Consider the following 26,820-nt stretch of genomic DNA (forward strand, 5'->3'; position numbering starts at 1 on the left):
AATGAAACCCAAGCAAACAACAACTAATCTTTGTTTCAGCCACTCCCAAGGATTCCAACAGTCTCAAAGCAAGACCAAGATCCAGGTAGTGTTCCTTTAATTTCTGCTTCAGTGCCCTTTTTTGCCCTGTCCTTGACTAGAGATAAAACCTCCCAACCCAAAGCCCAATCCCCATCTCCTTTTCTTTTAGATTTAAAGCTTAGAGTGTAGGTGAGTTCACTGGTCATGAGAGGCCTGACTGGAGCATGCAGTGCTGCTGGGGAGACTCTTAGTTTCTGTGTTTGTTAGTGCTGGAAGATGGTGGCTGCTGCTCTCTGCTCCCCTGACATGAAGAAGTGGCTTGTGTGATATGTCCCAGTTGTTGCAGGGGCATATCACACAGTATGCCCCTGCATATGAATAGGGGGAAGTAGCTTCAGAAAGAAGGAAGTAAGGTTAAAAGGTAACTGTGCACTCTGCTTTGGTGGCCCAGGGTTTCGCTGGTTCAGATCCCAGGTGCAGACATGGCACCGCTCGTCAGGCCATGCTGAGGTGGCATACCATATAGCACAGCCAGAGGCACTCATAACTAGAATATACAACTATGTACTGGGGGGGCTTTGGGGAGAAGAAGAAGAAGAAGAAAAAGACTGACAACAGATGTTAGCTCAGGTGCCAATCTTTAAAAAAAAAAAAAGGTAACTAACACTGAAATTTACTCTCATGACAAAGTGAACACCAACAGATAAGAAGCCTAGGGGATAAACTCTAGAGTAGGGAACAAAAATACGGTGATTTCAGTGAGGCTTGAAGCTTCAGGTAAGCAGCACTTAGGATCTTTTTCATCCTATCTTAGAGCCTCTTCTCAGCTTCATAGTTTTTAAATGGTAGAGGCTAGTAAAAGAGGGAGAGCCAGTAAGATAGAGCTGTGGTTGACATCAGACACCAGAAGGGAGGAGCAAGGAGAAATACAGAAACACTAACAGAGCATGAAAGAGGGGAAATGGTGTTGGGACCGCTCTTCACCAGCAGACTGCACTGTTAGATAGGACACTACGTGTGTGTGTTTCAAGTCTTGCTTTGGCTCTTAGTGACTTTTTTTCCTCCTTTGGCTACTAGACACATTCCTGAAAAAGTGAATTTAAATCTGATCATATTTTATATGATTGAAATACTGACATTTAAGGAAATCTTGTCTTCTTGTAAATCCGAGTTACTCCTTAGTTTATCTATGTCTAGATTTTTTATAGAAGATACAGATAATCTGTATTCATATATTTTTTAAACAATAGATCCGATAATTCATTTTGGGAGGAAAAAAAGGTATGCTCACTGTTTCTATCTATGGTTACCACATTTACTCATCTTTTTTTGAAAGGATGAATGGATCTTTTACAAATTAGTCCGTGCTGGCTTTAGGATGTAGGAATAGTAGCATTTATCTGTCCTTTTGTAGGGAAAACTTTGAGTTGCAGAAATCTGCTTATGTGTATTATGTTAACCATGAGTTGAACCTCACAGTTTTCACTTCTGCTGACTTCCTGTCTCTCTCAAAGTGAGTGAAATTATAAAGTCTCATAGTCACATACTCTATTATTAATATCTCTGGCTAAATTTTGTATATTCTTTTAGGGATTTGTCTCCTGTTCTAATTTGGATGCTTTTATTTTCAGTACTGCCAACTGGGTCTTTACTGAGACCAAGAGAATCAAATTATTTTTATCCTCCTGTTTAGAATAACAAGGCTTTGTAGAGATTGTAAAACAAAGAGGGAAAGATCACCATTCTAACACTACTGCATTCATCATTTTGTTGATTCCCTACACATTTATATTTTAATTGGTTGCAGTCATAGTTTTACAATATCACTTATTTGATATTCATGAACTTTCCATGTGAAAATATAAATACACAAGTTATATATGGAAATGAAATGAGATTTGTGGTATTGGCATAGTGTACTTAACATGTATGTGTGTGTGTGTGCGTATATATATATATATACGCACACACACATTATTGTTTTATTGTTTCTTTGAGTGAAAAATGTCACTGAAGCTATATCTGGCATAGAAAGTTCTTTTAATTTCTAGCTAGGGTCCCTTTTTTTCTTTTGGTGAGGAAGATTGGCCTGAGCTAACATCTGTTTCCAGTCTTCCTCTTTTTGCTTGAGGAAGCTTGTTGCTGAGCTAACATCTATGCCTATCTTCCTCCACTTTGTATGTGGGATGCCACCAAAGCGTGGCTTCATGAGCGGTGTGTAGGTCTGCACCTGGGATCCGAACCTGCATGTCCTGGGCTGCCAAAGCAGGGTGCGTGAACTTAACCACTATGCCACTGGGCTGGCCCCTCTAATTTCCTTTTTTGATCAAGAGTTCCCATTTGAAAACTTTGTTATCCTTTCATATCAGTTCCCTTTACTCTGTTGAAAGTATTAGAACATTCTTCCTGCTAGTTCCTGCATGCCTTTGCCTTGTTTGTCTTGCCAGTTATATTACAGGGACCACCCCAGAGCACGTCACATGCCATTATGGTGGCTTTATTAAAGATTGCAACCCTGCATGACAACCAAAATTCTCGACTATCACAGAGAAACCTGGAGGAACTTATTCGGGAAATAAAAACTCACTATGTCAAAACCACCTTTACCAAGAACTGAAGTTGCTTAATAATAATTGATAGATTCTAATTTCCTAAGTGCCACTCTAGTAGCTAAATATTAAGAAGAGTTTTCTGAGGTTAATTTTTCTCTAGGACACATCTCTGACTCAAGGTCATTTTCTTCTTTGATGTGAAGTTAGCCAAGAAGCTGAATAGAACAGATGTGCACATCCACTTCTTAGAAGATCAATCTGGAACTCATCCACAGACCTATTTCTAAGCAATAGACTAGTGTACTGAGTTGAATTAATTTAGAAACTAAGCAGGTCTTTAATAAATAGTCTAGGTGCTACTACCAAAAGATTTCTTCCCTGGCTCATAAGCAGTATCAGAACATTTTTAAAATGGAATTTAGAAAGAGAGACTGGAGTTTGAATCAAACCTATGTAACTTTCTAGCTGTGTGACCTTTGGCTAGTTATTTAGTTCTTTTTTCTTTAAAAGTCATTATTGGAGTTACAGTCTCAGAAGTTGCCTAGTTAGCTACGGCCTTTTTAGAGATTGAGGGAGAAGGCTAAGAAGAGGCTTTTGCTTTGAAAATTCCCCCAAACCCATATTTCTTGTGGTAAGACAACCTAGAACCCTTGATCTGACTGATGTGTGTTTTCATTTCCTGAATTTCATTTGTGGCGTATTCCCTTGAACATTTGATTCTTACTCTCAGCTTGTCTGTCCCAGTTCTATATGTGCCTCTCATCGCATTTGCATGTAAACAGGAGAAAAGTTCTGCAATCAGTTAATACCTTGAAGCCCTTCTATTAAAAAATATGGAAGTACCTTAAGTGGGAGGGTTTACGTGTTATTAACAATTTCAATAGAAATTGATTTGAATTTACAGAAAGCTTTTCCTTTTAGGTAAATTCAGGTCTAAGGTATAATAAGAGCAAAGAGGTTAAAAAAGATTCTGATTCACGGTTGGGATTTGGGCAATTATTGCAGATAGTAGCATCCAAGGGACAGTAGAATTCATGGTTGCTTTGGGATCTCATCAGTCCTTTGCAGTCACTTTGACTTTTGGGGGTATTTTCCATTTCAGCCCAACTTCTGAGAGTAAAGCTTTGCTGTCTCCCTTCTGACCCTTCCTTATTTTGCTGCAGATCTTACTCTAGCACCTCCATAGAAGAGGCCATGAAAAGGGGTGAGGACCCTCCCACCCCACCACCGCGGCCACAGAAAACCCATTCCAGAGCCTCCTCCTTGGATCTGAATAAAGTCTTCCAGCCCAGTGTGCCAGGTGAAGTGCCCCTCTGCACCCCAGCCTTTCCCTTTCCTGTTGGAGTCAGTGGATGGGTGTCTGCCGCAGAGGCCTTTGCGCGTCCAGAAAACGGGCAGACCTGGCTCTTGCCCATCCCAGGAAGGTCTTCAGATTGCTATGATATTCTTGGGAGGGAAAGCGGTTCAAGGTAGATAGATATCACATGTGTCTGGAGCCTTGCCCACACTTGCTGTGGGTCAAGAATTAATGAAATTCTGTACCAAGAGGATAAAAATGCTTCAACCCCAGACAACCACTGAGTGCGTGGCTGGGGTCTTGTTCTTGCATCATGGTAATTTGTATACAAGATTGCTGTCTGTCATTTCCTCAGACTCTTATGCTGTTCTTGTGCAAAAGATCTTGGTGATCAGTGCCTGGCCAGAGTCTTCTGCATTTTATCCTTGTGGTGAAGATCCTGTGTCCTGTAACGTTTAGTACTTTCTAAAGTTGACTGTTGGTTAGGTGATTGGTGGAGGGGTCTAGGGCAAGGATTTATTCAGGTGGGTTACTCTGGGTCTTCTGGGGCTGGGACATTCTTGAGCCAGCTGCTGTCCAGCTGGGCTGGAGGTCAGGGAGGTCAGAGGTCCTGTCTGCTCCCCTGGCTGCCTGTGAAGTGGGAGACATCCTTCCAGGGAGCCTACAGAACAGCGGATGAGAACCATGCCTTTACTTTAGTGAAGGTGGTAGGATACAGCGCTGTCCCAAGTGTTATTTTGGGAGCAGCAAGGGCCTTTCTACTGACTAATGCAGGCAAGCTATAAATACAGTGATTTCCTGGAACTTCTTCTATATCTATGTGCATTTTAAATCAAGCCAGCCTCAGATGCTAGTGATTTGCAGATTATTATCTTTTCTACTAAAGCAAGAAAAGACTCTCCTTGGCTCACACATTAGCATGACCTCTGTGTCCCGGCAGAGCTCAGCATGTTTTATTTGTTCTAATAAAGTACTCTCCTCACAGTAAAGTTATAGATTGTTTTTTAATATACTAGAATCTGGAACTCTCTATGAAATTTGATTCTCTGCCATGAGTTCATCAGATAAAAATTTGCCTTGAATTTTCTCCCATACTTTGATCCAACTTCTGGCATAATTTCATAGTAACTGGTATTTGGGGTGGGAGTAGCCACAGATGATGATGCTATAAAAATTTCACATGGCTGGCGGATTATGACCTAGAAGATTTTTCTATGGATGCAGGAAGATTAAAACAATCTGGGAAGCTATCTCAATACATTTTCCTTTCAAGGAGAGATGGTGGAAATGTACGAGCATCTCTCAGGCTGTGTAACCCTGAAAGGTGTGCCAGCTGTGTTGGAGAATGGATGTGCTGTGGCTTTTACAACATTGCATCATATAGTGGAAGAGACAAGACTGGAGTTGGTCTCCAGCTCAGCTGCTTATTAACTGTTTGATTTTCAGCAAGTGGCTTAATCTTTCTGTATCTCAAATTCCTAATCTGTAGAATAGGGCCAATACTGCATGGAATTGTAGGGTTTTGGTGAGATAATAAACGTAATCCAAATAGCACCATGTCTGGCCCATAGGCACTCATTCCCACAGAAGACCAATGAGGAAAGGGAGTCTGAGGATAAAGCCCCCTGACCCCCTTGACCTCCAGTGGCACAGCTCTGTGATTCGTTCCCCACAGGTCCTTAGAGGGCTTGCAGAGGGCTGAGCCCCAGGTGTCTGCTGTATACCTCATTCATTAACACAACTTTTCTCTTGGCTTTCTTCCCTCCTGCCCTGTCTCACTTTCCCCACACCCAAATAAAATACCTGTTCTCAAGTCCCTGGGAACTGCTTTCGGGAGAAAGCTTAGGGGCTTTCTTTCAGGAGAAACCTGAATTAAGACAGCTTCTTTTTACATCTCCAGTGTTGATATGACTCCAAGAGGAAAAGTATTTTGGTTTGATAAATGCCAAAGAATAGCTAGGCGGTTGACATCTGTATTCATAGCCTAATTCCATTATCTTTTCAGTACAGGTTTACACAAATGAAATTTTAATGAGCAGCTTAAATTGATCACATGAATAACAGAGCATTTCTGCAGTATAAAAAGCAGGTGGTACCATTGCGTCTACTTAATTTGTTTCCATGTTGGTTAATTCTCACAGGAAAGTACAAGAGTCTAAGTTATGCAGAATTTGAGTGTATTGCATATTGCAAGAAATTGCTTATTAAAATTCTGACAAACTAGGAAAGCACGAAGTGGAGTATAAACCTGTGCACCCAGTGAGAACCATGTTGTCTGTGTAGTAACCCCTCTGCTGCATTTGTCTTTATGTGTTGCTTTAGGTAAACTGGGTCACACTATAGTTTCTGTCCTGTATCCTGAGCTTCCCAATTACTCGTCTTTCTAGTTCATAATAGAGAGCTGCATCATTTCTTTTAATGCCTGTGTGATACGGACGTACCATAATCAATTGTGCATTGACAGAAATTCTTCTCTCACCCTCTCTCCCTCTCCTTGTCTCTTCCCCTCACTTCCCTCTCATACTCATACACTACTCCCCTCATGCGTGCTCTCCTTGCTCCTTTCTCATGGGTGTCCTCGTGAGCCTCTTTCTTTCCCTATTGTGTCTTCCTTGCATCCCTCTGTGCTCCTTCCTGCTCCGTATCTTTTCTCCCCCTCCTTCTCCTCCCCTTCCCTCTCTGCTTCTCTCTCTTCCCTCGCTCCTTTCCTCCTTCACAGGCATCAGCCTCCCTTTCCCAGGCTTCCCTGTCAACCTCACTTTGCCCTCATGTCGTATACAAGGCAGAGGTTATTAATGATTTCGTATCCATATCTTTGTTACCTCGTCTACTTATTTTCTTGGGTGGAATCTTGCAAGTTGGAATTGCTGAGTCAAAGATCATAGATGTTTGATGTGTAGATGTATTTTGCCAAACTGCTGTAGAAAACTTATACTGATCAACTTACCCCACTGCTAACATTGTTTGAGAGTGTTTCCTCTCACCCTTGCCAACACAATGGCCATCTTTTTTTTTTATAAGGTCACATTGGTTTATATAATGCAAAGAAGCATTATATAAATTTCAGGCATACATCATTATATTTCAACTTCTGTGTAGACTGCATCGTGTTTACCACCAAAAGTCTAGTTTCCATCCTTCACCCTACACATGTCCCCCTTTACCCCTTTCACCCACCCCCCACACCAGTCTATTCTCAGTATCTGTGTGTTTATCTTTCACATGAGTGAAGTCATACTGTATTTGTCTTTCTCCATCTGACTTATTTTGCTTAGCATAGTACCCTCCAGGTCCATCTATGTTGTTGCAAATAGCAAGATTTCATCTTTTTTATGGCTGAGTAGTATTCTATTGTATATATATATATATATATATATACACACACACACCAAATCTTCTTTCTTCATTCATCTGTTGATGGGCACTGATGTTGTTTCTAAGCCTATTGTGAATATTCTATTGGCTATTGTGAATAATGCTGCAATGAATATTCATCTTTTTGATTGTTACCAATCTGGTAGGCACATGTTTGCATTTCCTTGATTCCTAGTGAGACTAAACATCTTTTCATATCATTCTTGGTCATTAATATTTCTTTTGTGAATTGTCTACTCAGAAGGCTCACTCAGCTTCTGTTGCTACATCTCTTTGCCTAGCCACAGAGACCATTTGTCTCCTCTTGACTTCTCCTACGAGGTTCTGGACCTGACGTATTTCAAGCACTTTGTAATGTGAGGGTGGCAGTGGGAAAGTTAACCTAACTTGCTGCTTCACTGGATTTTTGTCCTTCCAGCCCCCAGTACTCCGTCTTTCTGCCAACTTTATCACTTAAGATAGACTCTACCTGGGCCACCCTGTTTATAACAACAGAAGAATAAAGAAAGCTAAAGAAAAGAGGGGAAGATAATATGTGATGGAACAAGATGTGAACTTGAGTTGAAAGCGAAAGATAAAATGAAGCCAATGTTTTTAAAAAAAAAAATGAGAATCACAAGATTGTGAAAAACAGAGTGAATGAGGCTAAGTTGCTGAGTCAGAGTAGCCTAAAGTGGAGTGATAGTGTGGAGAAGAAATAGGATGTAGAGAAGGTGCAAAGAAACAAGAATGAAAGAGAGGAACGAAGAAAAAGATGAGATGGTTGTTACATAGGAATGGTGATGTTTATACAAAGAGAGAAGAAGCATATAGGATAAGACTGTAGAGACCAAGGGGAGGAGAGCCCACAGACTTGGTGTAGGATTCAGATAGGATTTAAGGGAATAGCTTAGAAGTGGGTGGCATGAATGCCCTCAAATTTATGAAGATAGGTAACATGATATGGGGAACAATTACAAAGGGCTGATTTAGAATGTAAATCTATAAAAATGAACAATGCCAACTTTGGCAGTATGGGACAATTGGCTTTAACTTTGATATCTGTGAAGAGAGTGTGAACATGTGATTTATAGGAGCCTGGACTTTCCCAGGGCTCTAGATAGGTAGGTGCTGGTCTTACACCTAAAGCGTGTGTTTTCATGGTGAAAAGTTGATATAAAATAATCGCTGTGTGTGAAAGGGAGATCACCTTTGTAATAGCTGATCCAGGTTATGGAACCATCCTCTCATAGTTCCACACAGCTGCCGCGTCTGAGAGAAAACAACAGTGTGCAAGGAAGTCGAAGTCAGTGATGATGCAAGCATCCAAATCTAAAGACAATGAAACCCAGACTTGCTCAGTGATTTAGATTTTAGAGCTCTGCACTTACAGCCCTAAAACATATTTTTTTTCTCCCCAGTAATTTTATTGAGATCATAATGGTTTATAACAATGTATAATTTCAGGTGTACATTATTTTTTATCAGTTTCTGCATAGACTTCATCGTGCTCATCACCAGTAGTACGAAACATATTTTATTACTGAAATTCCTGTAAGAAAAATCACACTGAAGGCAATACTTTTTAGACCCTAACCTCCTTTTCCTCATTGAAACAGTTGTTTTCATTAGGTAATTTATTTTCATGGAAGGGATTTCTTCTGTTCCACTCTATGGGGTGGGAACTCCCCTCCTTCCACTCTCAACACTGAGCGCCCTTTCCAAGGCCGTGCCTAAGGTTTGTGGCCTGAGGTTTCCATAGTGACCGTCAACTGCCTCAGTGCTGCCTCTGCTGCATCAGCCCTGTTCTGTCATTGACCATCCACCTGGCAGAAGAGGTAGAAATTGTGTACAGGAGATATAGCCAGGCATTTAAAGCTTCAGACCGGGAACCTTCATCACTTCCACTCAAATCTAACTGAGGAAGCCCAGTCTCATGGATATAGCTAACTGCCAGGCAGCTGGGAAATGTCATCCTGGGCAAGGAAGCCATTTCCCAGTGATACCTCAGTAAAAGAGGACAGTGGATATTGGTGGACAGCTTTTTCTACCACATCCTGTATAGCCAAATAAATAGAGATCCACCTGTTAAAACCATTGTGATGGCTGAACAAAACCCATCCATAGATAGTGTCTTCCCCTGGGTAGCTAATGTCCTATCTCTCCATTAGGCATATTGATAATAAAAATTCATTCCTTGGTTAAGAAATTATGGTACATCCATATCATGGAATTTTACGAAGCTGTTAAAAAGAGTAAGGTATGTGTACTAAGTGGAGAGTTGTCTGAGGTAAATTAAGTGAAAAAAGGCATGGTGTAGAATATGTATATTCTTAAATTTATAGACAGTTTCTGGAAGGATACTTAAGAAGCTGGTAACAGTGGTTGCCTCTGGGGAAGGGAATAGGATGACTGGGGACAGGACTGAAACTTACTTTTCACTGAATAACCATTTGTATCTTTTTAATTTTGCCTTATGTACAGATATTGCCTATTACAAAAAATTTACTTCTTTTTCTATAGTTGTAATGACCAGATAGTACCTGAGAGTACTAGAGATGTCCTCCTGGCTGAGTTTACCTATCTCAAACTAGCCTACCATTCTGTACCCAGGGTATCTTTATGACCAATCTGCTGCCATCTCCTAGGATGCAGCTGAAATGACGGAAGCATTCTAGAGCATTCTTTAAGTCCATGATATGTTCTTCAGATTCCTCTTCAGTGCCCCTCCAACACTGAGGGATAGTTTGGGAGGATTTCCCAAAGCCTCCATTGTGAGATTACAAATAGTTAAAGTGTTGTGATAAGGACTCTGTCTTAACTTGGAAGGGAGGTTGTGTTTATTGGGTGGTGAGCTTCGAAGACTCTCTCCTGGGTTTTCTACAAATGAATATTTCTTTCTGCAACTTGAGAAATAGATAAACCCCTTGGGAATAATGGATGTTCTCAAAACCAAACTTCCTTTCAAGTTCTTTAAAGGATGAATTTGGTAGTACAGACAGCTTTGACCTTACAGATTTCCTTTTTGTATCATTCCTGTGAGTGCTACTTGTTCCCTTTTTAAAATCTAGTAGGATTTAAAAATCTAGTAGGATTATGGGATTCCTGCCCCACCCCCAAACTTTTGGATCTGCAGTACACAGCCAGCCAAGGGTTCAGTTTGGCAGTCTGGACAGTTTTTTTTTTTAAATGAAAGCTTTATTGAGATACAATCCACATACTATAAAATTCACCATTTTAAAGTATACAATTCAGTGGCTTTTGGTATATTCATTGTGTTGTACAACCACCAGTTTTATCTGATTTCAGAACACTTTTATCACCCCAAAAAGAAGCCCCATACTCATTAGCAGTGATTCTCCATTCGCCTTTTTTCTCTCCCCAGCCATTGGCAACCACTAACGTACTTTGTTTTTCTGTGAATTTGCCTGTTCTGGACATTCCATTTTAATGGACTCATATAATATATGGTCTTTTTTAACTGGCTTCTTTCACTTAGCATAATGTTTGCACAGTTTACCCACATTGTAGCATGTGTCAGTACTTCATTCCTTTTATGGATGAGTAATATTACATTGTATGGATATGGCACGTTTTATTTATGATTTGATGGACATTTCAATTGTTTCTGCTTTTTGACTATTATGAATAATACTGCTCTGAGCATTCATATACAGGTGTTTGTGTAAACATGTTTTCCTTTCTTGAATGTGTACATAGGAGTGGAATTTCTGGGTCATATGGTAACTGTGTTGAACATTTTGAGGAACTACTGAACTGTTTTCCAAAGCAGCTGCACCAATTTACCATCTTACTAGCAATGTATGAGGATTGCAGTCTCTTCATATCCTTGAAACACTTGTTAGTGTCTATCCTTTTTATTTTAGCCATCCTAATAGTCATGTCATGGTTTTGACTTGCATTTTCTAATGACTAATGATGTTGAAGATCTTTTCATGTGCTTATTGGCCATATTTATGCCACCTTTGGAGAAATGTCTATTCAAAATCTTCGCCCATTTTTAAATTGGGTTATTTGTCTTTTTATTGTTGTTGAGTTGTAAGGGTTCTTTATATATTCTGGATACAAGTCCCTTTTCAGATAGATGTTTTACAAATATTTTCTCTCATTTTGTGGGTTGTCCTTGCAACCTTTTTGATGGTATCCTTTGAAGTGCAAAAGTTTTTAATTTTGGTAAAGTCCAGTTTATCTATTTTTCTTTTGTCACTTGTGCTTTTGGTGTCATATCTAAGAAACCATTGCCTAACTCAAGGTCACAAGCATTTACTCCTCTCCTAAGAGTTTTATATTTTTATCTCTTTCATTTAGGTCTATGATCCATTTTGTGTTCAATTTTTGTATATGGTATGAAACAGGGGTCCAACTTAATTTCTTTGCATGTGGCTATCCAGTTGTCCTAGTGCCATTTGCTGAGAAAACTATTAATTCCCCGTTTAATTTTCCTGGCATCCTTGTTGAAAATCAATTCATCATAAACATAAAGGTTTATTTCTGGACCCTCAATTCTATTCCATTGATCTATATGTCTATCCTATGCCAGTACCATACTGTCTTGATTATTGCAGAATTATAATAAGTTTTGAAATCCAGAAGTCTGAGCCTGCCCACTTTATTATTATTTTGATTATTCTGGGTCCTTTGCATTTCCATCTGAAATTTAGGATCAGCTTGTCAATTTCTGTAGAAAAAACTTTTTAAAAGGCCAGCTGGGATTTTGGTAGGGATTGCATCGAATCTATAGATCAGTTGGTTAGTATTGCTATCTTAACGATATTTTTTTCTTCAACTTTATTGAGGTTAATTGACAAATAAAAATTGTATATATTTATGGTGTACAACATGATGTTTTCCATCTTAACAATTTTAAGCCTTCCAGTCCATGAACACAGGATATATTTCCATTTATTTGTCTTTAATTTCTTTCAGCAATGTTTTGTAATTTTTCAGCTTACAAGTTTTGCACTTCTTTACATGTACTTACATTCTTAAGTATTTTATTTATTTTGATGTTATTCTAAAGGGAATTATTTTCTTAATTTCATTTTTGCAGTCTTCATTTCTAGTCTATAGAAATATAATTGGGTTTCGTATGTTGATCTTATATCCTGTAACTTTATTGAACTTGTCTCTTTGTTGTCTGGACACATCGTATCATTAACTTAGATAATGAGGTAGGAAACATACTCATTATTGGTCTTCTGACTGCTTAACTAATCCTGCAGCTACCCACAAATCAAGGAGGAAGTCCCTTTCAGTGTTTGGAAAACATTGAAAGAATCATTACTGAATGCTTGCATCTAATTTTACTTTTTCTCTCATATGTGAAACCAATTGATGTAGTTCCATTTATCTAATAGTATATTCTTTAGCCATTAATATGCAGTGTTTACTTCATCCTAAGCAAAGTTTCTGTTTGCAAGAGTTGTTTCTGGGCTCTCTACTCCATTAACACCTAACACTAGATATAATAGTGATAATGGCTGATATGAATTCGAGGCTTACTTTGTACAGAGGACACATTTGCAGCACTTTACATGTGTTATCTCTTATCCTTACAATAACTCTAATGAGGTAGGTGCTGTTTTATTCCCATTTTAGAGATGCAGAAACTGAGGTACAGAAGTTAATTTGGCCAAGGTCATGGAACTAGTAGATGATAGAGCTGGGGCATAATCTCATGCAGTCCAGTGCTAGAGCCTACACTCTGCTGCCTCAAGAAGGGGCAAGTATTTCTCTTCTCTCTACCCTACTTGTCTCTTCCAACTTGTCTACTTGGCTAGATATTTAGTAGCTGTGTCTCTCTTCAGCTGCCTCTGCTGGAGGTTGAGTTCTTAAAACAGAGCAGAAGGCAGAATGCTGTTATTCCTGTTGGTCGCAGGCCTCATCTTTCCTCACCAGCCAGCTGAGAACTGGGATTCATCTCCAGACCTAGGCAATTGGCTGCTGCTACAGTTGTCACTGAAGGACCAGGGTATACCTTCTACCTTTCTGGACCTGAATCTTGCTTTCAGGCCTGATCTCGTTTGTGGTAGGGGTCTATCGTTAGAAGTTATAGTGACAAAGCATTAATGTTTCCCTTTGAGCTTCTCGGTAGTTGATAGATAAAAGGTGTTGGCTGCAGTATAGCGTCACTTTGTCATGAGATTTGAAGTCTAGAACTTCATTTAAACATAGAGAGGTATATTTGGGCTGTTAGGTTTGATGAACATTTTTGGAGGTAAAAATACAGTCTGGGTATTTTCAAGCTTGACTGTGTTGGTATTCAGCATGTTCATCTAGATACATGCCAGTCTCAGTCTTTGGAAGGTGGGGTTGCAGTATGCTGTCTGTCCTTGGCTTCCCTTTGCCTTTTCCTGTTTCTTTCTCTATTTATAGGGTTTTTTTATTTTCCAATAATTTATGTGAAAGTTGCTGTACTAGCACAGTGCTATGATTTGTGCTGGTAGAAGACAGAAGCCTGGAGAAGGTTTAGAAAGGCTTGCCAAGGTGAGGGTGCAGCCAGTCCTGCTATTGGGCAGGGTGCATTCTCTTTTATATGCACCCTCTGTTTTTACAGCTGTCGTTGGCTGGCTGAGTGCTTTAATGAGGGAGTGTGGGGAGGAACAGAACTGGAATCTCTGGAGGATGCAGTGGGAAGTGTTAGTACAACCTTTATTTTTAAAATGTTTATAAAACTCATTTGAGTAATAGACAAATACTTCCTTGTGTGTAAACTTCAAACATTATAAATCTGTCCCTTAACTTCATCCTCACCAAGCCCAGTGTTCTCCCCAGGGAATGTATCCCTCTGACATTTTCTAGTGCATTTATGAATGTATATGTGAAACATCAACTTCACGGTTTTTTGTCTTTAAAATAATTGGCATCACCTTGTGCATGTTTCCAAGGCTTTTTCATACTACATTATTTCTTGGAGAAATATCCATGTCAGAACTGATAATTTTTTCATTCTTTTATATATATTCTATACACTGGCTACTCTTAAAAACTGTATGATGGAAAAATTTCAAATGTATGTAAAAGTAGAGAACCTTCATCCTCAGATTATTTTGAAGCAAATCCCAGATACTGTATAATTTCATACATAAATACTTTATATGTATCTCTAATGGATAAGGCCTTTTTAAAAAAACATAACCATTAAACCTTTATCGTATGTAACAAAATTAACAGTAATCTCTTAATATTGTCTAATATATCTAGCTAATGTTCAGATTTCCTGCATTGTCTTGAGTATATCTTTCTATAGTGACTTGTTCAAATCAGGATCCAAACAAGGGCTACGTGCACATTGTGTTTGTTTTGACATCTGTTAAATCTCTGAATGGATAGGGTCCTCCTTCAATCCCACCCCCCGCTTTGATATTCATTCATTCATAAGAAAATCATCCACCTTGCAGACATTTCCACATTCTCTATTTGACTGTTTGTCTTTTCTTCCATCTCCTTTATTTTATATAAACTGGTAGGTGGATCTAGGCTTGATTAGGATCAGATTTACTATTTTTGGCAAGAATATTTCCTAGCGATGCTGTGTACTGCCTACTGCATCACCTTAGGAGGTCCCTGATGTCTAATGCCTCAGTTTTCTTGAAGTTTTACTGATCAGTGAGTTCATATAGTATTAGCCTGAGTCATCTATTATGATGAAGATCCCCAACAGCCTTTCAAATAATGGTTTTATCAGGTATTGATCATCATTGCCTACATCCAGTGGTGTGTTGGTAAATGTTTAGCAACTGGCCATTTACCAATTTTTATGGTATGAACACTCCTGCCATGGCCAATTTTGCTGTTTCTGATGTGTCATTGAATGTGGGGTTGGAACAGATGTGCACAGTTGCCTCTCACAAGCTGGTGTGAGCATTTTCCAGCAAACCGCTGCTTAGATCTGCTGCTTCACTGGTAGTTGGAAACTGGTGATACTCTCTTTTATTTCTTTTACCTTTATTAATTTGGACCATGGTTTATTTAACCATTTTCCCATTGTTGGACGTTTTGCTTAGGACTGTTATGAAGCTTGTGACCTGAGGAGTGCCATAAAACAATATAATTCTCAATACATTACCAAATTCCTTATATGCATTCGAGTTTAGAGAATTATATGAAACCATTGAAATAGACTTCAGTAGTGGTGACCAGGAAAAGTATCTTATTCATTTAACCAATATTTACTGAGCACTTACTGTGTGCTTGGTACTGTGGAGAATTCCAAGAAGAATATGGATATGGCCCTACATTCTGCCAATCAGTATTACAGTTACAGATGAGAGGGGTGCTGAGTCTGGGTGGTTTCTAACAAGGGTGATCTGTGGGTATGTTGGTGGGGGGTGCACAGTCTGTTGAACTAACCTTTGAAGGATGGATATGATATTTGGAGTCAAATTCTGTTGATTCTTCTTTGATATCTGCCTTGGTTCACTTTGTATTACCAGTTGCCTGGGAAGCTAAACAGTAATCTCTAGTCTGGTTTGCTTGCTTCGTTCCTTCCTTCATAGAGCAACAGGATTACTTTTCTTAAGCACAGCTATGATGTCACCTTTCTACTCAAAACTCTTCACGACCTTCTATGTAAACACCAAATTCCTGTGTCTTGACAACTGGACCTGAAGCCATGAGAGTACATGAACTCAGTAAGGGACAGAGTAACATGGCCTGGCATGCCCATGTTATAGGAATAGCTGGAGACTGGTTAGAAGTTGGTCTGATTTTTTAAAAATTCATGATGGAAAAGAGAGAGTTTCAAGATAATAGAATCTTTTTCCAGATTGCCTGCCTGCCTGTCTTTCTTCCTTCCTTTCTTCCTTCCTTCCTTCCTTCCTTCCTTCTAACATGCACACACACATGCACAGCTAGTGATTTTAACCAACCTAAGGAGTTTAATAGTAAAATGATTAGGAGAAATGCGTTTATGTAAATATGAGAAATGAAACTTGACTTTCACTAAGGTTAAATCTCATGTCTTTTTTGTCGCTCAACTCTGCATGTGTCTCCATCTGGGACCTAGTTAACCCTTACCACATATCCCATGGTGCAGGAAGAAGGAGTTATTGGTCAACACTGGCAAATAAATTCTAGGATCATAGAGTATCAATGCTGAAAGAGATCTTAAATGTCATCTCAGCTAACTCTCACATATTACGGGCAAGGAGACTGAGATCTGCAGAATATAATTGCTTTGTTCTCCATCAGAATCCTTTGAAGATGGGAAGTCTTTGTTCAGATCTTTGTTGCAGCCAATTTGGTGTCAGAAAAAGCAATCTATGTTAATTTAATTTGGGGGGCACACCATACTGTTTTTCTATAGGTAATAACACTGATATCTAAAGTTAAAAGACATATTAAACAATAAATATGCTTCCCTCTGTATACAAGAAACTAATATTGTTTGCCTGTGTTTTCTTCCATTTGATTTACAGTGTTGGGCAGGTTTCCCTGAGGTACTTCAGGGAGACAGGAAAGAAAGTTTTGCCTTCATAAATACTTGGAAATCTTAGGAATATAACTATTTCTTTTTTTAATGATCAAAAAACTGTTATTATCAGAAACTTCATATATTAAAAAGAAAAAGAATAGTATACTGAACACCTGGCTTCAACAGTTATCAACTGTGGCCCATCTTGTTTCATCTTTATTCTCCCTCCCATATGATTAATTATACTTTTTTCGCCAGTCTTAGCTTTTAAAAAAACTATTGAGGTATAATTTGTAGACCATCCAGTTCATTCATTTTAAGTGTACAACTCAATGGTTTCCAGTACATTTATCAAATTGTGCTGCTGCTACTATAATTCAGTTTTAGAACATTTTTCAGCACCCCAATAATATCCCTCATGCCTCTTTACAGTAATCCCCATGCCCAGCTCCAGGCAACCACTAATCTACTTTCTGTTTCTATAGATTTGCCTTTTCTAGACATTTCATATAAATAGAATCATACAATATGGGGTCTTTTGCATCATGTTTTTGAAGTTCATCCATGTTGTAGCGTGTATCAGTATTTTATTTCTTTTAACTGCCGAATAGTTTCCATTGTATGGCTATTCCACATTTTGTCTATCCATTCTTCAGTTTGATGGACATCTGAATTGTTTCTACTTTTTGCCTATTATGAATAATGCTGCCATGAGCATTTGCATGGAAGTCTTTGTGTGAACATATGTTTTCATCTTGGCAAGATAAGTAGGAGCAGAATTGCTGGGTGTATGGTAAATTTATGTTTAACTTTTTTTTTTCTTTGGATGAGGAAAATTTGCCCTGAGCTAACGTCTGTTGCCAATCTTCCTCTTTTTGCTTAAGGAAGGTTGTCACTGAGCTAACATCTGTGCCAATCTTCCTCTATTTTGTATGTGAGATGCCGCCACAGCATGGCTTGATGAGTGTAGGTCTGTGCCCAGGATCCGAACCTGTGAACCCTGCGCTCCCTAAGTGGAGCATGTGAACTTAACCACTATGCCACTGGGCTGGCCCCTGTTTAACTTTTTAAGAAACTACGAAACTGTTTTCTAGAGTGTGTACCATTTTACATTCCCACCAGTAATGTATGAGGGTTACTGTTTCATCACATCTTCACCAACACTTATTATTGTCTTTTTTTATTATAGCTATCCTAGTAGATGTGAAGTGGTATTTCATTGTGGCTTTGATTTGCATTTCCCTGATGACTAGTGATGTTGAGCATCTTTTCATCTGTTTTTTAGTGATTCCTCTATCTTCTTTGGTGAAACATCTACTCAAATTATTTGCCCGTTTTTTAATTGAGGGTTTGTCATACTGTTGAGTTGTATATTCTGAAGTTCTTTGTATATTCTGGATACAAGTCCTTTATCAGATAGGTGATTTGCAAATATTTTTTCCCAGTCTGTGACTTGCCTTTTCATTTTCTTAACAGGATCTTTTGAAGCACAAAAGTTTTGAATTTTTTTTCCTTTTTCTCCCCAAAGTCCCCCAGTACATAGTTGTATATATTTTATTTGTGGGTCCTTCTAGTTGTGGTATGTGGGACGCTGCCTCAGCCTGGCCTGATGAGCAGTGCCATGTCCGCGCCCAGGATTTGAACCAGTGAAACCCTGGGCCGCCGAAGTGGAGCACGTGAACTTAACCATTTGACCACGAGGCCAGCCCCAAAAGTTCTGAATTTCAGTGAAGTGCAGTTTATCAATTCTTTGCTGTTTGGATCGTGCTTTTGGTGTCACATCTAAGAAATCTTTGCCTAACTCAAGAAGATGGAAGATTTTCTCATGTTTTCTTCTAAAAGTGTTATAATTTTAGCTCTTACATTCATGTTTCTAGTCCATTTTGATTGAATGTTTACATATAATGTGAGATGAGGGTCTAAGTTCATCTCTTTGTATGTAGATATCCAGTGGTCTCAGCACTACTTATTAAAAAATACTCTCCTTTCCCTATTGAATTACCTTGGCACGTTTGTTGAAAATCACTTGGCTGTAAATATAAGGGTTTATCTAGACTCTCCATTCTGTTCCGTTGATCTATATGTCCTTATGCCAGTACTATACTGATTTTTCTTTGTTTTTTTTTGGTGAGGAAGATTGGCCCTGAGCTAACATCTGTTGCCAATCTTCCTCTTTTTGCTTGATGAGCATTGGCCATGAGCTAACATCTGTGCAAATCTTCCTATATTTTGTATGTGAAACGCCGTCACAGCATGGTTTGGTGAGCAGTGTATAGGTCCACACCTGGGATCTGAACCTGCAAACCCCGGGTAGCTGAAGTAGAGCACATGAACTTAACCACTATGCCACCAGGCTGGCCCCCTGAATATATTTTGTTTTTTTGGAAGGTTAGCCCAGAGCTAATGTCTGCTGCCAATCTTCCTCTTTTTGCTGAGGAAGATTGGCCCTGAGCTAACATCTGTGCCCATCTTCCTCTATTTTATATGTGGGACACCTGCCACAGCATGGCTTGATGAGTGGTGCTAGGTGTGCACCCAGGATCCAAACCAGTGAACCCAAGGCCGCCGAAGTGGAACACGCACGCTTAACTGCTATGCCACCAGCCTGGCCCCCTGAATATTTTTTTAAAGCAGGGGAGTTGTACATAGTCCTGTGAAGAGGTGATCACATGACTCAGAAGGCTAAATATTTACTACAATGGCACATTTTTAGATGGTGTCCAGCATCTTATTTGTCTGAGTTTGTGGTGTATAGCATATTCAGAAGCATCTTTTTAGTTCCTTGAAGTTGCAATAATTTCTTGTTTTGCAGCCTTCTGACATGCTTATTCCCTGGATATATAGAATCACTCCTGTCCAGCTGCTTATCCCCCCTCTTAGTGCACTTTTCTGCTCTTTACCACTACCTGTCATATAGGTTCAAAATGTGATACTCACTGTTGCATCGTAGTAGCCTTGTGACCTTGGTGATGTCATTTTACTTCTCCAGGCCTTAATTTTCTCATCTTCAAAGTGAAAGAATTGAATTTGATCTCATTACTTTTCCAAACTCAGTCATTAAATGTTTTCCCTGTTGAACAATTTCAAGGCGTGTGTAAGTTTCTCTCTTTTAATTGGTGAAAAAAAATTGTACTGTTTAACAGAGAACTTAATAAGCTTGTATTTTAGGGGGTAAGTGGGGCATCATCAGGGGATGGAGGCAGGTATTATTGGAAAAGTTTTCCTGGCAAACATTTTATCATATGCATAGGTGTGTATGACATATGAACCCATCACTGTGTGTAACTGGGTGATCAGTGGATAGGCATAGGCTCAGACATGCTTTTGTGATTAGAAAGAAGAGAAAGAAAGAACAATTTCTGTTACAAAGAAATAGCCATTTTTATGAACTTGCCAAGAAAAGGAATGGTCCTTACTGATGAAATCCTTGAAGCTTTTCATATGGCTAACTCCACTTGATTGATACTTAAAAGTGTAGGTCTCACTGGCAGGCTCCTTTCAACATTTTCCATCCTTTAAGTGTTTTTTTATTTGGCATTTGAATGCTTTTATTTTCTTCATAAAATATTCCTAATTGGGGGGGATGGGAGTCCTTTTCTGCAGCTGAAGTAATTCCAAGTTTCACTCCCTTGAAGAATCAGCTTTCTGTTCCTTGAAGCTTTCAATTACCACATCTGCTGCTTTATTTCCACTCAATAAGTTGGAACATGTTTTCATTTAGTCACTGATTTGGGGCTTTGTAAAAATCTGAAGGAAATTAGTAAATAGACAGTAATATCTATGAATAATATTTTGCCTGGAAATTTCTAAGCATAATGATGTAAGAGGATAAAAAATTGTAGAGGTTAGAGTTTTGGATGAAAATACCAAGAAGCTGAGATTTAGTGGATCAGTGTCAGAAAATGCACATCTTTCAATAAATTTAATAAATACTGGAAGTTATTACTATGTTTTCTGAATTTAGGATTAAATGATAGTTTCTTTCATGATCTTTTTAATCTGTTTTTCAGGACTTGGGTATTTATTAGTTTTTCCCTGATTACACGTATAAAAATTTTTGATTTGACAAAGCCTTGCTGGTATCTGGTGTCCCACCTTATTAACTGTAAGACTTCAGGAATAAACCTTCAATTGTTTCACAAGTGTGGTAGCTTTTAATGTATGCAGAAAAGTGTTCCTCTCCTCTCTTCTTTCCTTCTCTTCCCTTCCGGGAAAGCAGGTGTTACTATGAACAGGTACGTTGTCATCTTTTGCATGTTACGCTAGATTGTTGAGCCAAAGTATTTTTTCAATTTCACTTTGCATGAAGGTGTACTTCTTTTTTTAAATTGATTAGAGCATGCTGGATAAAATATTTGAATCCAATTTAAGGTCATGAATGGACTGAAAATATTCTAAGAGGAGATTTCTTACTAAATTCAATTCCAATTATTCACCTACTTTGTGAGTCCATACTAAACACAAGGCAGTGTATTTAGGTGCTCTGGGAGACGAAAAGATGAATTAGATGTAAAATTGGTAGAATGAAGTTAGATTAATATCTCCTGCCATTAAAGGAAATGAACACAGAATCATAAACACATGGAAGAGATTTTTCAGCAGCAACTCATCAAGGAAAGATACATGAGCTAATGCCATTTTTTTTGAAAGAGTGGCAGCTGAAGGAAAACCTGAGGCTGTAGGTGCACTCTGAACTCTGCCTGCCTCCCTCCAGAAGCCGTGTGTGTGAGTAGGCAAATCTTAAGATTTCTTACTGATACTCCAAATCTGGAATGAAGTAAAATGAGTGGTACTCTTAGCTTTCCTTTCTGTTGACTCAGGGTCAGTGGACATGACTTGTGGAAAGAGAGGAAAGAAGCTAGAAAAGTAAATAATCACAGCTGATATCCTGATATGGTGGAGGGGAAGGCCCAGGGCTCCATGCTGAACTGAGGGGACAAACTGAAGTCTGGGAAGTACCTCCAAGGCCGTTGATAGACCTCAAGACTTGGGAGAATACACTTTGCTACAGGACTTTTTATGTTGATTATTTTGGTATTTCCTTCATATTTCAAAATAACATGTGTGTATAACCTCTTGTGGACTTTCCGGGGTTAGTCATCATCTACTGTCTTCCCTCCTCTAGCACCTTTCCCCTCTTCCACCCTCCCAGTATATTTATATTATAATTTTGGTTAGATTAGTAAGTAGTGTTTATGTTATTATTATGACTATATAAGCCATATAGTAAATTATTTACTTTTCTTACTTGCACAGAGTTTTGTTTGCCTTGAAGTGGATAATCAACTTGTATCTTTTTAATGTACTTGCCCCTGAATCAACTGTAGACTCCCTCAATGTTCTAAAGTTCCTCTCATGAAATTCTGATACATCGTTTTAGTTTCATCTTTTTGAAGAAATCTAAAGTGATTGTCTTCTATGCCTGGTACATAGTTTTTCATTATGGCATCTCCCTACACTGTTATCTGAGGATTCCCTTCTCCTTTCTCCCATAGTGGATGTCCTTTATCCTGTGTCCTATGTCTGGCTCTTTCTTGGTTTACTCTCTTGTTTGATAGAGCACATCCTTGAGTAGGTTTCTTGGAAAGGGTGCATGGAGCTCAACTTGAGACCCTGCATGTTTAAAAATATTTTTAATTGAAGCATTGTGCTGGCTGCTAGTTTGGGTATATAATCGTCGGATGGAAATAAGTTTTCTTCAGAATTTTGATGACATTGCTCCAATGAATTCTAGCTTCCAATGGTATATTAAGAAGTCTAAAACCATCTGCACTCCTGATCCTTTGTATGTGGCCTGCCCTCCTCTCTTACCCGCTGCTGGAAACTTGTAAATTTTCTAACTCCACTATTTTGAAATTTTGTATTGATGTGCCTTGCCACGGGTCTGTTTTCTTCCATTGTTCTGGGCACTCAGTGGGCTCTTTTAATTTAGTAACTCACATTCTTCATTTCTGGGAAATATTTTGAACTATTTAATTGATTTCTTCCTGCTATTTTTTCTGTTTCTTTTTGTGGAACTTTTATTCAGATATTACGCTACTTTCTTTAAGATTTCCTCAGATTATGTTTGAACCTTTCTATTATACTTTCCTTTTCAGCTATCGTGTTTTTAATTTCCAAGTGCTCTTTTTAAGTTTTTGAATGTTCTTTTTTCAATAGCACCCCATTATGTCGTCTTTGCAAATAGCATCTCTTATCTCTTATTGAGGCTTTCCCTGATGACTCTATTAAAATTTCGTCCCTCACTTCCACCCCATTATTTATCTTCTTAGTAGAATGTAATTTTCATGAGGGTAGAGCTTTTTTTCCTATTTTTTAAGATAATTTTTATTGAGTTTGTGATAGCTTACAATCTTGTGAAATTTCAGTTGTACATTATTGTTTGTCAGTCGTGCTATAGGTGCACCTATTTTTTCCACTGATATTTTCCCATCACCTCAAACAGTGCCTGGCACATAGTAAATATTTAAATATTTCTGGACTAAACTGAATGATCAGTCTGATAATATTAATATATATTTAAACATTTAAACATAGATCTAATCTGTTTCTTTGAGGTTACTTTTTTCTATTTTTATTGCTCTAACTTAGGTTAGAAATTTTCTGCAGCTATCTAGTAATACTTCATTATCTGTTTAGATTTAAGAATGAGGGCTAAAAAGCTGATTGGAATATATGAATAAATGGATGGGACTTGCCGCCTGTGGGCCTCATGGTAGAATGATCTGACTGGGCCATCTTATTGGAGATCTCTTGATGTTGGTATCTAGAGCTTCCTTCTTGGCTGGTCCAGTTCCCTGGAGCGCATTCTTCCAATCTCTGGATGCAACAGTCTGGGAGCAGAGAAGAAGAGGGCTGGAAGAGTCTCAGCATCTCCAAAGTACATACATTTACCGAATCCTCCTGTTTTCAGTGTGGCCCTCATCCCTTCATCTGGGCCTGATGTCCTCCCTGGAAAATAAAAATATTTCTTGCCTTTTGCTGAAGGGGAAACATGCTGAAACTGAGCAGAATGTGGGAGAAAAACCTCAGGACCTAACTGCTCCTGAACTGCTTCAAGCAGTCTTTTTTTTTTTTTTTTTTTGAGGAAGGTTAGCCCTGAGCTAGCATCTGCCGCCAATTCTCCTCTCTTTGCTGAGGAAGACTGGCCCCGAGCTAACATCCGTGCCCATCTTCCTCTACTTTATATGTGGGATGCCTGCCACAGCATGGATTGGTAAGTGGTGTGTAGGTCCACGCCCGGGATCCAAACTGGCGAACTGCAGGCCACTGAAGCGGAACGTGTGAACTTAACCACTGCACCACTGGGCATCCCCAGTCTTTTTTTTTTTTTTTTTTAATATGGGGATGGAACATAATCCTATAGTTCTTCCTTATGTTATTTCAAACAAATATTTATTGGTCGCTTACTATATTCTGAGTTATCCAGGTGAAGTAGGGGTAGGGCATGGCCACTACAGGCAGAGGGGACCACAGGAGCAGGGATCCTGAAGCCAAAAACAGCATGAATTATAGCTGGAACCAGATCTTAAGGGTCTTGTCGAGGTATGCCCTTCTCCTGAAGGGTAGGAAGTAGGATCCACCGTCAGCTAATTTTCTTTACTTTTTATTACTTTCCTCATTTTACCCCTACTTCCAGAGAAGTTTGATATCACCAATTCTTGAGAATCAGGAGGCTTCTGTGGTGCAAATTGGTTGCTCTCTGCTTTCTCTACTGCTCATTCAGCTATCGGTCACTCGTCTGTTTTCCCAGTTTTAAACAGTTCTCTTCACTGTTGTGTTAATGAGATAACAGTGAAATTAGTTGTAAATATTAAAACTACTATCTATACTCAAAAGTTTTACTATAAGACAGGTAGCAAAATCTCAGGACAGCAGAAAGTAGGAATCTCTCACAGTATCAAGCCAAGATTTTAGTTTAAAGTGGTTCCAGGTTGATAGTACCTTCAGTTTTCTGGCAGAAGTAATAGAGGAGAAACTCATTTTCCACCCAGGCCCCAGAATATTCCTACAGGTAAAGTCCCAAGGAATATGCGTTCAGAGTCAAAGGTTGCCAAGCACTCTAGGAAATGGAACACAATGAGAGAGAGCCAGCAGAAGCAATAAAACCATAGGAAATACAAAGCCCTCAGATTTTGGAATTATCAGACACAGACTGTTACATAAATGTGTTTACTATGTTGAAAGAAAAGGAGATGAATAAAATGAAAAGTAATTAAGAAATTATAAAAATGAAAAAGCCATTTTGGAAAAAGACAAAATTGAACTTCTAGAAATGAAAAATTAGTAATTGAAATAAACTCAAGACTGGATTAACAGGACGTTAAGTACAGTTGAAGAGGGAGTTGCTTAATTGGACAACAGATCTTAGAAAATTATCCAGAGCACAGCACAGCTAGACAAAGAGCTCCAGAAGGAGAGATGAAAGAAAATGGTGGAAAGACAATATTTGAAGAATCACTGAGAATTTCCCAAAGTTAATGGGATATCACATAGTTCAGAAATTCCATTGAAGTTCAGCAGGTTATGAAAGAAAAAGAGGATGAAGAAATGGAATGCAGACACAGGGTAAAGTTTGGTACTGCAGAGTACCAAAAACAAAAAGAAGATCTTGGAAGCAACCAGAGAGAAGACAGACTGCCTACCAAAAACAATGATTGTACGACATCTGACTTCTCAACAACCATCATGGAAGCCAGAAGACAGTGAAATGTTATTTTCAGTGTGCTGGGAGAAAACAGCTGTCAATCTAGAATTCTGTACCCAGTGAAATCTTCTTTCAAGAATGAGGGCAAGGTAAAGACTTTTCAGTCAAATAAACTAAGCTTGCTACTAAGAGACTCTCAATAAAGGAAATTCTAAAGGATGAACTTCAGATAGAAAGTAATATCATAAAGGAAATTATAATGGAAATTAGGAAAATTTTAAAACTGAATGATCTCATATATCAAAACCTATGAGATTCTGTTAAAGAGATACTTGGAAGAAAATTAATAACTAAATGCTTATGGTAGAAAAGAAGAAAAGCTGGAAATGAATGAGCTAAGCAACCAATTTAAGCTAGAAAAAGAATAATAGGATAAGCCCAAAGAAAGTAAATGGAAGGAGATGCTGCAGACATTAATGAAACAGAAAGCAAGCATATAATATAGAGGCTTAAAAAAGTTAAAAGTTGGTTATTTGAAAAGAGTAATAAAACTGACAAATATCAGGTGAGATTAATGAAGGACAAAGTGATGACGGACGGTATTAGGAATGGAAAAAGAAAATTACATATGCAGAGATTAAGATGACCTTTATGGCAATAAGTGTGAAAATTTAGACAAAATAAATATTTTTCTAGACATTTATTCATCAAAACTGACTTAAGAATTAGAAAGTCTGAATAATCCTATAACATTTAAAGAAGAGGAATCGTTAAAAATCTTGTTTCAAAGCAAACTCTGGGCCCACATGGTTCTTATCAAGTTTTGCCTGACGTTCAACAACAACAAACTTTTCCAATCTTACAAACATATTCCAGAGTATAGACAGGGGGAACACTCTCCAGCCAAATCAAGTATAACAGAGGACCACATGGGAAAGGAAACTCAGTCTCACTCATGAATATAGTTGCAAAAATTCTAAACAAAATATTGACTAAGTCTAAATATAAGCCAAGAAGATATAAAAATCTGACTAAATTGAGATTATCCTAGATCTACAAGTGTTTTAATATTAAAAAATTCATAATATATCATATTAACAAATTATAAGGAAAAAAATCATACCGTCATCTCAATGGCTGCAGATGCAGCTTTCGTTAAAATTCAACAAGTTATTAAAAAATCTCAAAAAAATAGATGGAAATTTTTATCATCTGTTAAAGGGTATCTACAACAAACATATGGCAAATACCAGACTTAATGGTGAAATAGCCTTATTACCTTTGAGATCAAGAAAAGACAAGAATGCCTGTATCACCACTATTATTCAACTTTACAGTAGTTCTAGCTGGGTGAGTAAGATCAAAACCAAAAATAGGGGCCTGCTCCATGGCTGAGTGGTTAAGTTCGCGTGCTCCGCTGTGGCGGCCCAGGGTTCGGATCCTGGGTGCGGACAAGGCAACGCTCATCAGGCCACGTTGAGGTGGCGTCCCACATCCCACAACTAGAAGGACC

At 38.6% G+C, this 26,820-nt stretch overlaps 1 protein-coding gene across 32 annotated transcripts in view; it reads left to right on the forward strand.

The window, feature by feature from the left end:
• The window catches only part of REPS2 (RALBP1 associated Eps domain containing 2), a 247,307-nt gene that overhangs the window by 160,923 nt on the left and 59,564 nt on the right, over nucleotides 1-26,820 (forward strand). For 21 of the 32 annotated variants that reach the window (XR_011434850.1, XR_011434849.1, XR_011434851.1 and 18 more), the window contains 2 exons: nucleotides 40-85; nucleotides 3,737-3,873. The exons of the other annotated variants lie outside the window; for them this stretch is intronic. Coding sequence is in view for 17 of the 21 variants with exons in the window: in XM_070257704.1 (XP_070113805.1) it covers nucleotides 40-85; nucleotides 3,737-3,873 (183 nt within the window). In the remaining 4 variants the exon portion in view is untranslated. The remainder of the gene's footprint in view (nucleotides 1-39; nucleotides 86-3,736; nucleotides 3,874-26,820) is intronic. 32 annotated transcript variants of the gene reach the window in all.

The sequence above is a fragment of the Equus caballus genome, chromosome X, assembly GCF_041296265.1.
Source record: "Equus caballus isolate H_3958 breed thoroughbred chromosome X, TB-T2T, whole genome shotgun sequence".
Classification (NCBI taxonomy): Eukaryota; Metazoa; Chordata; class Mammalia; order Perissodactyla; family Equidae; genus Equus; species Equus caballus.